Source organism: Macaca nemestrina, chromosome 4, assembly GCF_043159975.1.
Source record: "Macaca nemestrina isolate mMacNem1 chromosome 4, mMacNem.hap1, whole genome shotgun sequence".
Classification (NCBI taxonomy): domain Eukaryota; kingdom Metazoa; phylum Chordata; class Mammalia; order Primates; family Cercopithecidae; genus Macaca; species Macaca nemestrina.
Genome location: NC_092128.1, coordinates 29,036,701 through 29,049,165, shown reverse-complemented (window position 1 = coordinate 29,049,165; position 12,465 = coordinate 29,036,701). Strand labels below are relative to the sequence as shown.

Sequence of the window (12,465 nt, the reverse complement as noted above, 5' to 3'; positions counted from 1 at the left end):
AAAAATTAGCCAGGTGTGGCAGGTGCCTGTAATCCCAGCTACTCAGGAGGCTGTGGCAGAGAATTGCTTGAACCCGGGAGGCAGAGGTTGCAGTGAGCCACGATCATGTCACTGCACTCCAGCCTGGGTGACAGAGCAAGACTCAAAAAAAAAAAAAATCTGAGTTTTCACGTATAAAGGGCATGCCAAGGACCAAACAGGAAAAAATGCAAAAACAAACCAACAAAAAGTACCTCCCTATACGTTACTAAAGTACTTACTATTTCAGAGGTAGAAAACAAGTCACGTAGACTCAAAACTGAAAATCAGACTGGCATGGATTTCTCACCTGCAGCATGGTTTGCTAGAAGATAAATGCCTTCAGTGTTCTGAGGGGAAATTATTCTCAAGAGAGAATTCTGTACCCAGCCTCACTAATGTTTAAGGGGGGGAGTCAAAATAAGATCTCTGAAAGTTTGTGACATACCCCCATTTTGTGACATACCCCAAATTATTTGAAGATATACTCTGGTAAAATGAAAAATCCAGCCTGGGAGTGGTAGCTCACGCCTGTAATTCCAGCACTTTGGGAGGCTGAGGCAGGCGGATCACGAGGTCAGGAGTTCGAGACCAGCCTGGCCAACATGGTGAAACCCCCGTCTCTACTAAAAATACAAAAATTAGCCGGGCATGGTGGTGGGCATCTGTAATCCCAACTACTCAAGAGGCTGAGGCAGGAGAATTGCTTAAACCCAGGAGGCAGAGGTTGCAGTGAACCAAGATCACACCACTGCACTCCAGCCTGGGCAACAGAGCAAGACTGCATCTCAAAAAAAAAAACATTATAAGAAAAATGAAATACACTTACCATTCATTAAGTGGAAGTGGATCATCATAAAGGTCTTCATCCTTATTGTTTTTACATTGAGAAAGCTGAGGAGGAAGAGGAAAAGGAGGACTTGGGCTTGCTGTCTCAGGGGTGGCAGAGGCAGAGGAAAATTTGCATATAAATAGACTTGTGCAGTTCAAATTCATATTGTTCAAGGGTTAACTGTATAACATTCTGTAACTAAAATTAAACAAATTGAGAGTAGTGCTAAAGGTCCTAGAATTTTTTGTTTTAAAATTTACAGGTGTAATATTATCTACTAAAAGAAAAATTCAAATAATATAGAAATACATAGGGTGAAAAGTGAAGATCCTTATTGTAAGCATATATAACATTTCTGCAAATCAAGTTCAAAAAAGACAGTTCAATGAGAATGTGTTAGAGGCTTGAGCAGGTGTTCTTAATCTGTTCTTGCACTGGTATAAATAAATACCTGAGACTGGGTATTTTATAAAGAAGAGGTTTAATTGACTCACGGTTCTGCAGGCTGTATAGGAAGCATGGTAGCATCTGCTTCTGGAGAGGCCTCAGAAAGCTTTTACTCATGGCAAGAGGCAAAGTGGGAGCAGGTGTCTTACATAGCAGGAGCAGGACCAAGAGGCGGTGGGGGGAGGTGCTACACACTTTTAAACAACCAGGTCTTGTGAGAACTCAGTCACTATACAGTACCAAGGAGGTATGGTGCTAAACCATTCACGAGAACTTCGCCCCCATGATCCAGTCACCTCCCACCATGCCCCATCTCCAACACTGGGGATTACAATTGAACATGAGATTTGGGTGGGGACACAGATCCAAACCATATCAGCAGGCATTTCCCAAAAGAAAAATTCAAATGGCCAATAAACATGAAAAGGTGCTCACCCTCATTGTAATGAGAGAAATGAATATTAAAACCACGAGAGCTCTACAAACTCACAGGAATTGCTAAATTAAAAAGACTGACAATGGCGATACCAAATATTGGCAAGGATGTGGAGCAACAGGAATTCTCACATGCTGCCCTTGGATATGTAAATTGGTACAGCCATTTTGAAAAACATTGTGGCTTTACCAAATGAAGGTGAAGATTTACACACATTAAGATTCAGAAATTCCATGTTTAGATTTATAACCAACAGAAATGCGAGCCCCTGTGAACTTGCAGCGTGTGCAAAAATGTTCATAGCAACATTAAGAACGACAAATTTGAAACAACCCAAAATGCCTCTTCACACAACTTATACTGGATAAATACATTGTGATATATATTCATACAAATAAATAATATTTGGCAAGGGAAATGAACAGACCACCTCTGCTCCCCTAGAACAGGGATGAATCTCAAAAACTTAATTGTGAATAAAAAAGCCTGGAAAGAAAATAAACTATATTATTCTACATACTGTTCTATTCAAATACACTTTAAAACCAGGCCAAAATAAACAGTATTGTTTAGAGATGCATACCTAGGTATAATAAAGCTATAAAAAGACAACAGATTTTTACGATTGCCCTAAAAATCAGGAAGCAGGATACTCTAGAAGTGAAGGGAGGTTGGAGGGTGTGATCAAGATGGGCAGGCAGAGGATTTCTGGGTGCTGACAGTATTCTGTTTCTTGACCTGGATGATGGTTATTTGACCTATTTTAATAATTTGTTAAGCTCTTTATACAGTATTCTGTTCCTTGAGCTGGATGGTGGTTACTTGAGCTGGATGGTGGTTACCTGTTCTGTTTTTAATAATTTGTACATTTAAGGCTGGGTGCCGTGGCTCACGCCTGTAATCCCAGAACTTTGGGAGGCTGGATCACCTGAGGTTGGAAGTTTGATACTAGCCTGACCAACATGGTGAAACCCTGCCTCTACTAAAAATACAAAATTAGCTGGGCCTGGTGGCGTAAGCCTGTAATCCCAGCTACTCGGGAGGTTGAGGCAGGAAAATCGCTTGAACCCGGGAGATGGAAGCGGTAAGCCAAGATCACACCATTGCACTCCAGCCTGGGCAACAACAGTGAAACTCCGTCTCAAAAAAATAAATAAATTAATAATAATAATTTGTACATTTATATTTATGTAAATTCTAATGCATGCCATATTTAACAATAAAAGGAGTTAAATTTAAAAAGCAAAGATCCTGCCTCACATCTTCACTCAACCACCATCAACAGGCCAGTCTTTCCAGATGTGGTTCTTTCTGAAGAGTGTTAAAAAAATAAAAGTTTGTTTTCCAGAAAGTATTAGGGGTAATAAGATACAGATCTTTGTAGGGGAAAAAAGAAAGCTTATTTCAATAAAATCAGAAAAGTGGGAAAATAAAGCAAGAAAGAGTGGTAAATAAAAAATACATAAGATTGCAGGGACAAATCTAAATAAGAAATCAAGATCAAATGGACCTTATCTGTGGAATGTATTTAGTTTACTACTTTAATAGGCTTAAAGAAAAAGTGTGACTTTGCTGTATTAAATAAAGCATTTAATAAAATTTGATATTTAATGTGCTCATTTTGTTAAAATGCAACCAGTACCCTTATGACATATATGCTTTTCTGTATGTTACATTTGAATACAAACTTTGTGTTGGGTGCACAGTGGCTCATGCCTGTAATCCCAGGCCTTTGGGAGGCTGAGGCAGGAGGATCTCTTGAGCCCAAGAGTTGGAGACCAGCCTGGGCAACACTCTGTCTCTAAAAAAAAAAACTGAGAAATTAGCCGGGTATGGCGGCACACACCTGTGGTCCCAGCTACTTGGGAGGCTGAGATGAGAGGATTACTTGAACCTGGGAGGTCAAGGCTACAGTGAGCAGTGATTGCACTGCTACATTCCAGCCTGAGCAACAGAGCAAGACCCTGTCTCAAAAATAAATAAACAAACCCGACATCCATTCCTGGTAAGGGAAAACATTCTTATGCATCCAGGGATAAAAGATTTATGACAGAATACTATAGAAAACCAGTAGTAAATATCATATATGATGTATCATTTATTGATAAGAAACCAATAGCAAACATAATATATAATGGCAAAACCTTACCAGTATCCTCATTAAAGTAAAAAAAACAAGACAAATATGTCAACTGTCATCTCCACTATTCAACCTTGTTCTGGAGTTTTCAGTCAATACAGTAGAAGACCAGGAAAAAAGAAAAAAAAAAAAAAAAAAAAAAAGCACACATATTGGAAAGGAAGAGCTAAAGTTGGCATTAATAACAGATCTGATTATCTACCTATAAAATTCAAGATAATTCATGATAACTAATACTAGAGTTCAGAAAATTGACTGGACAAAAACTTGTAAAAACCACCTTCTTATATATTAACAGCAACCAATTAGAAAATAACAGAAGTATCTAGTTACAATTGTATGGAAATGTATAAAGTACTTAGAAATAAAAAAACAAGAAAACAATGAAACTATTGATGAAATACAAAAACTAGCTTGGGCGACCAGGTGCCATAGTTCATGCCTGTAATCCCAGCGCTTTGGGAGGCTGAGGTGGGCGGATCACCTTGGGTCAAGAGTTCAAGACCAGCCTGGACAGCATGACGAAACCCAGACTCTACTAAAAATACAAAAATTAGCTGGGCGTCGTGGCGCACGCCTGTAATCCCAGCTACTCAGGAGGCTGAGGCAGGAAAATTGCTCGAACCCAGGAGGCGGAGGTTGCAGTGAGCCAAGATAGCGCCACTACACTCCAGCCTGGGCGACAAGAGTGAGGCTCCGTCTCAAAAAAAAAAAAAAAAAAAAAAACCAGACGCAGTGGTCCCTGCCTGTAGTCCCAGCTACTCTGGAGGCTGAGACTGGAGAATGGCTGGAACCCGAGAGGCGGAGGTTGCAGTGAGGTGAGATCACGCCACTGCACCCCAGCCGGGGGACAGAGCAAGACTCCGTCTCCAAAACAGAACAACAACCCCCTCCCCGAAAAAAAAAAAAAAAAAATAGCTGGTTGAATTCGCGTGCGCCTGCAGTCCCAGCTACGCCAGAGGCTGAGGTGGGAGAATCGCCTGAACCCGGAGGCGGAAGTTGCAGTGAGCGGAGACCGCACCACTGTACACCAGCCTGGGCGACAGAGCGAGACTCATCTCAAAAAAAAAAAAAAAAAGAAACTTTATTCACGGACATCAAAAAAGACAAGAATAAATGGCTAGGGATTATGTTCCTTAATGGGTTATCCCAGATAAAATCCTCAAGGGACTTTTTAAAAATTGAATTTTAATTCCCGTAGAACTTCCGGTTTAACAGAAAAATTGCAAAAATGGTGGAAATTCTCCCGTATCCTGGCCGGGCACGGCGGCTCACGCTTGTAATCCCAGCACTTTTGAAGGCCGAGGCGAGTGGATTGTTTAAGCTCAGGAATTACCAGCCTCAAGACCAGCCTGGGCAACGAGGCGAAACGCCATCTCTACCAAAAATACAAAAAAAAAAAAAAAATAGCTGGGCGTGGTGGTGCGCACCTGTGGTCCCAGCTACTCATCAGGATGCTGAGGTGGAAGGATTGCTTGAGCTCCAGAGGTGGAGGTTGCAGTGAGCTGAAATTGCACCACTGCGCTCCAGCCTGGGCGACAGAGCGAGACCCCATCTCAAAAAAAAGAAAAAAAAATTTATCCTGTATCTACCCAGATGCCCCAAATGTTATTTTGTCTTTTACTTTATCCTGCTCCCTCACCTCTCTCCCTTCCCCCGTTTATACACACTGTGCATGCATATTTTTCTGTTTCAACCATTTGGAAATTGCAGACATGATGTCTTCCTCTCTCTCTTTCTCTCTTTTTTTTTTTTTTTTTTGTTTTGAGACAGGGTCTCGCCCTGTCGCCCAGGCTGAAGTGCAACGGCGCGATCTCAACTCACTGCAGCCTCCGCCTCCCAGGTCCAAGTGATTGTTCTGCCTCAGCCTCCCGAGTAGTTGAGACTGCAGGTGTGCGCCACCACACCCTGTATTTTTTTAGTAGGGTCAGGGTTTCACCATGTTGACCAGGCTGATCTCGAACTCCTAACCTCAAGTGATCCACCCGCCTTGGCCTCCCACAGTGCTGGAATTACAGATGTGAGCCACCGAGCCCAGCAGATGTCTCTTTTTTTTTTTTTTTTTTTAATTTTTTAAAAATTAAATTTTTTTTAGAGGTGAAGTTTTGTTCTATCACCCAGGCTGAAGTGCAGGGGTGCAATCATAGCTTACTGCACTCAAGCGATCCTCCAGCCCACCTTAGCCACCCATGTAGCTGGGACTACAGGAATGTACCACCATGCCCGGCTGATTTTTTTTTGGCGGGGTCAGTAGAGATAGGGTTTCACTATTTTGCCATATCTCTTTATGTCTGTGTACCAAAGTGTTTGCACCTGAAAAACAGACATTCTCTTCCATAACTGCAGAACCTGTATCAAAATTAGGCATCAACACTGATTATTAACCCTATAAATAATGGGTAAAATTAATACTAGTATATAAGTTACAGACCTTGTTTCAGATTTTGCCATTATTATTTTGCCACTATCCTAATATTGTTCTTTTTGTTTGTTTGTTTGTTTTGAGATGGAGTCTCGCTCTGTCACCCAGGCTGGAGTGCAGTGGTGCCATCCTGGCTCACTGCAACTTCCACCTCTCAGTTTCAAGTAATTCTCATGCCTCAGCCTCCCAAGTAGCTGGGATCACAGGCGCCCACCACCACTCCCGGCTAATTTTTGTATTTTTAGCAGAGATAGGGTTTCACCATGTTAGTCAGGCTGGTCTCGAACTCCTGACCTCAGGCAACCTGCCCGCCTCACCTCCCAAAGTGCTGGGACTATAGGCATGAGCCACCGTGCTGGGCCAATAATGTTCTTTAATAGCAGTAAAAAATCCAAGATTGTGTGTTGCGTTCTGTTGTCATGTGTCTTTAGCCTCCTTCAGTGTTGAACAGTTTCTCAGCCTTTTTTTTTTTTTTTTTTGACACTGATATTTTTGAACAGTTGCAGGCTAGGTACATTGTGAAATGTCCCTTTGGGTTTCTCCCCGTTTTCTCATAGTTACATTCAGCTTATGTATCTTTGGCAGGACTACCACTGAAATAATATTGTGGTCATCTCATTGCACATGATGTTGATTAATTTGTCCCATTACTGGTGATGTTAATTTTGATCACCTGGATAAGATGCTGTCTGTCCATGGGACTTTTTATAGACTTAACAAACTCATTCTAAAATTAATTGCAAAAGTAAATGGAGAAAAATAGCTGGACGTTTTTGGGAAAAAGTAATACAAAAGGGAATTTGTTCTAAATATTGAAAGATAGTTCAAAGCTATAATAATTAAAACAATGTGGTAATGAGGGCCAGGCATGGTGACTCACACCTGTAATCCCAGCACTTTGGGAGGCCCTGTGGTAGGAGATGCTTATATAACCAACAAGTAATATTGTGGGTTAGTGTGAATGGATTGCTTTGGTCTGAGCAACTTGGGCTCTGGGAGTAGTAAAAAGTTCTACCTGCCGTTTGGGGGATATGGGAGAGCTAACTGGATCAGACTTCCTTGGCTTTCCTTGAGACTTCTAGGTCCAACAGAAGACCTGTCTTTTGTGGTAGAGGTAATTGTGGCCTTTATATTTGGAAAGAAGTAACCAGTTACATTGATTTGTCATTTAGGCTGTTTGATATTTATAACTAATGAATACTTTTAACAATAAGTTTTTTTTTTTTTTTAAACGGCCTCACCACAAATGTTCATTAGCACATCTGGAGGTGGCTACATCTTGTAAGTAATAGACTTATTAAGCAATAAATGTTATGTACTACTTTATTTACAAGCTTTTGCATTTAAGCTTCTGTGATGTTCTTTTTTATATTTACATATTGTTTATATATATTTACATTCATATATTCTTAAAGGCAAGAAATTTTGTGTCCAAGGGCATTAGACCTGAATATTGGGATTTTCCTAATTCTACTCTAGAACCTGTCGATTTAGTATATGATAAAGATGGCATTTCAAATAAGTATAGGAGGGGTGGCTTTCTTTAAGTCGTTTGGGAACAGTAGCCTGTTTATTTTGGGAGGAAAAATTAGAGCCCTACCTTATACAACACACAAAAATATTAATTCTGATGTATTCAAATTCTGAATATAAAAAATCAAAACCTGAAATTATTCAAAATAAATGAGAATATCTTAATCATTTTATAATGATGCAGAGGTGAATGAAATACAGAACAAGGGAGCTGTAAAAGACAAGATAGAGAGACTCAAAACCTCTGTATGTTAATAGATGCCATAAACAAAAGACAAGGAGCAAGCTGGAAGAAATAAATATAAATAAAGAATTTGGAGTCGGGCAAGGTGGCTTATGCCTGTGATCCCAGCACTTTGGACGGCTGGGGCAGGAGGATCATTTGAGCTTAGATTAGATGTTCAAGACCAGCCTGGGCAACATAATGATACCTCATCTCTACAAAAAAAATTTTAAAAGTAGCTAGTTGTTGTGGCTCATGCCTATAGTCCCAGCTGCTTTAGATGCTGAGGTGGGAGGATCACTTGAGGAAGAGAGGTTGAAGCTGCAGTGCGCTGTGATTATGCCACTACAGGGTCTCACTCAGCCTGAGTGACAGAGTAAGACCCTGTCTCAAAGGAAAAAGAAAAAAAACTTCCACAATGGTGAGAAGACAATCTAATAGATCTAAAAAGTAGGCAAAGGAGATGATCGGGGAGTTCCAAAAAGAAGAAATACAAATGGGCCAATAAACATGTGAACTAGTAAAATAAGGGAAATGCAAATTAACCTGACACCAGTTTGTACCCATCAGATTGGCACAAATTTGAGAAGGTTAAAGAGCATGAAGAAGTAGGCACTCGCATAACATTGCTGGGAGTAGAAATTGGTCCATTCTATTTGCAGAGCAGTGTGGCTCTGTAACAGTATTATATCTATACACATTTTTTTGTTTTGTATTTTTTATTTTTTCTATAAAAATTTTAAATGCATATTCCTTTGACCTAGAAATTCTACTTCCAGTAATTCTCATACATTTGCATACAAATATATGTAGAGGAAGCTTTGTTACAATATTATTTGTAATAGTGGAAACATTGGAAACAACCTTCTGTCGCATTATCTCAGACAGCTAGCTTCTTTCTGCCTTTGGACTAGAAACTAAAACCTGTTTCCCTGGTTACTATAAGTTCCTGCTTTCTCCCTGGGGTAAAGAGCAACTCCTTGTGACATGGAAGAGAGGATGGGTCAGACTTCACAGGGACATAATCCTTTAGCTTCATGTTCCCTTCTGGATATTAAATGTTTACCTGTGAATACAGGCTCTGTTTTTTAATTTTTTGCTTTTACATTTTCCACTGGGAGCTCCTGAATCAGGTAAACCAATTCTATGGTAGATTTTATTAGCAGCAAGTAATTTTTAGGAAAATGGGATTTGCACATGGAGAATTTGGGGGAGGATTTAGAGAGCTGCTTTAGAGCCTGAAACACAGTTTCAGTTTTGTCAAGGTTGAGGAGCCTGTGCTATATTTCGCCTAATAAAAATTAATGCTTAGTCTCCATGGCATTAACCCAGACAAATTCCCATGGTTTATCTAAAATGAAATGACTTTTAGTCACTCCTGGGCTATAAATATGAGAAAGAAATCTGTAGTTACTGGCGAGAGAGAAAGAGGAGTTGCCTTTTTACTCTCAGCTATGAGATTCCTTGACAAGATGTTTAATATTTATCAAATATTGATTAGATGCTCTTTACCCAAAAATGTGATTTGCAGAGATCGTGAAATTATTAACAGAAGCCAACAGTTGGGCTGGATCAGCACTGTGTCAGAAATAGGTGAACCACAAAATTAAAATTCTTCCAGTATCCACATTTAAAAAAGTAAAACAGACAGGTAACATTAATTTTAATATTTTTATTTAACCCAATATATTAAAAATACCATTTCAACATATAATCAATATAAAAACTAATAATTTTACATTTATTTTTGGGTACTAAGTCTTTGAAATCCAGTGAGTATTTTCCATGTGAAGCACAGCTCAGTTTGGACCACCCACATTTCAAGTGCTCGGGAGCCATGTGTTATAGCTCATGGCTACTGACTTGGGCTGTGCAGGTTGGACTGTAAGCTCCCGAGGACAGAGGTAGTCATTGCCTTATCATTGTACCCCAGCACCTAGCACAGTACGTGGTACTTACTACATAGCCAGTGTCCAATAATAACTTTTTTTTTTTTTTTGAGATGGAGTCTCACTCTGTCGCCCAGGCTGGAGTGCAGTGGTGCAGTCTTGGCTCACTGCATGCTCTGCCTCCCAGGTTCACGCCATTCTCCTGCCTCAGCCTCCCGAGTAGCTGGGACTACAGGTGCCCGCCACCATGCCTGGCTAATTTTTTGTATTTTTAGTAGAGACAGGGTTTCATCGTGTTAGGATGGTCTCGATCTCCTGACCTCATGATCCACCTGCCTCGGCCTCCCACAGTGCTGGGATTACAGGCGTGAGCCAATGGGCCCGGCCCGAAACCATCTTTTCACAGACCCCTCAACTGTGTAATCCATGTGAATTATATTTGTCACGGAAATAGTTGGCAGTAAACTTGTAACATTACCTTCCCTGCTGTACAGCCATTTAGAGAAAAATGTAGAATAGACTGCATTTCTTTTCATATTTGCCCAAAAGCAGCTTTAAAAATTATCTGTTGGCTTCAGGTAATACAACAAATGACAGAGATTTTTTAGAGTTGCTGTCTGCTGACCATAGCAACTCTGTTAGATTTCTTCTTTAAATTTGTCTTGCTAATTCTTAGAAAGAAGCATTTGTGTCTTGAGAAGAAGATTGCGTAATCCAACACCCATTCCCTAAACCGTGTATCTCTTAGGCATAAATAATATCAAAGTCCACTGAGAGTTGGACACTGTTTTAATCATCCCTGTCACTGTTTACTTTGGCCTGATGTTGAAGTCAATCAAACTTTTAGTACCTGTTACAGATCTCCAACTGTTTAGGTGTTGTGGGTGATACAGGATAATTATTATACATGATCTTTGCCCTTGAGGAGCTTATAATCTATTTGGAAAAGAAAAACAAACTGACAAAATGCATAGAGAAAAATAAATGCCAAATAAGTTGATTTCCCGTTTATCTAGTGTTTGCTGTGTGCCCAAGGCTTGGTTATACAAAGGTGAATACAAATGTATTCCTTTTCCCTCAAATAGCTCACAGCCTCCTAGAAAGTTACATGTGTAAGCCAATAAACGTTTTAACATGACAAATCTAACAAATCTTTGAAGTGCAGTAATAATATCCCAATATGCAAATGAGGGAGCTGAGACTAAGTGAAGGTCAGTGACTTGCTCAAAGTAGCAATTAGAAAGAATCTGGATTCAAACTTAGACATTTATAGGAGCTCTTATTTTTTCTTCCACACCACACTTTCTGTTTCAAGAGTCCTAAAAAGAGAAATTGAGTTCGTCATTTAAGGCAAATCATAGCTCAGTAACTTTGCCAACTGATTATAGTTTGTCTGATATTCATGTATTTACATAGTTAAGGTGTGATCTTATTGTATATGTATACACTAATATATGAGTAGTATGGTACTGAACTGGAAGGGTCCTAGGGTTTTATTGATGAGAAGGGTGGTGTGCACTAGACTTAGGTATTTCCACAAGTAGGGATTCATGGGTAGGTAGGTAGACTAGGCCAAGGTATAGGGGAGGAACTCTGGGCTTTCCAGGCAGAAAGAAGTGTGAGAAGTTGACAGTAGGACAAGGTTAGTAGGAGGAAAGCTCTAACATGTTGGGCAGGGGACTTGGTACTTGAGTGGTGAGGAACCATCAAAGACTTCCAAACACGACTAACAGGTTGGACGTCAGTGACTCAGTGATTCACTGTTTTTTAGTTGCTCTCAATCTGTGCACAATTTCAGCTCTTGTTTAAAAATATAACCTTAGAAAGTGAGATTTTGATTTTTTTTTTTTTTTTTTTTTGAGACGGAGTCTCGCTCTGTCGCCCGGGCTGGAGTGCAGTGGCCGGATCTCAGCTCACTGCAAGCTCCGCCTCCCAGGTTTACGCCATTCTCCTGCCTCAGCCTCCCGAGTAGCTGGGACTATAGGCGCCCGCCACCTCGCCCGGCTAGTTTTTTGTATTTTTTAGTAGAGACGGGGTTTCACGGTGTTAGCCAGGATGGTCTCGATCTCCTGACCTCGTGATCCACCCGTCTCGGCCTCCCAAAGTGCTGGGATTACAGGCTTGAGCCACCGCGCCCGGCCGAGATTTTGATTTTAAAAAGCAAATATAGAAGGCCTATGTTAGGTTGGTAATAAATGTTTGTATAACATGTTTATTAGGTGTCTAGTGTTGTCCTAAATATTAACTTTATACTAGTATCTATTACCAACATATAAAAGTACATTCATCTTTAGGGTCACAACTATAGTAGCTTCTTATTCCATCCACTATGTATTTAAGCATCTTTGTTTCTAAAGTTAGGCAAGGGTTTGTGTAGATTGGTACAAACATTTTAAGGATAACAGAAATTATAATAAACTTTTTTTGTGTGTTTTTTTTTTTACTCTAAAATAACCTTGAAGTAATTTTTAGTAAACTAGTTGAGGCTGGACGTGGTAGCTTACGCCTGTAATCCCAGCACTTTG

The 12,465-nt window shown here is 40.1% G+C and overlaps 1 protein-coding gene across 4 annotated transcripts in view; it reads left to right on the top strand.

Moving 5' to 3' along the window:
• LOC105471398 (kelch domain containing 10) overlaps positions 1-12,465 on the top strand; it is a 69,467-nt gene that overhangs the window by 37,143 nt on the left and 19,859 nt on the right. For 2 of the 4 annotated variants that reach the window (XM_011723872.3, XM_024789575.2), the window contains one exon: positions 7,553-7,576. The exons of the other annotated variants lie outside the window; for them this stretch is intronic. In XM_011723872.3, coding sequence (XP_011722174.1) covers positions 7,553-7,576 — 24 coding nt within the window. The remainder of the gene's footprint in view (positions 1-7,552; positions 7,577-12,465) is intronic. 4 annotated transcript variants of the gene reach the window in all.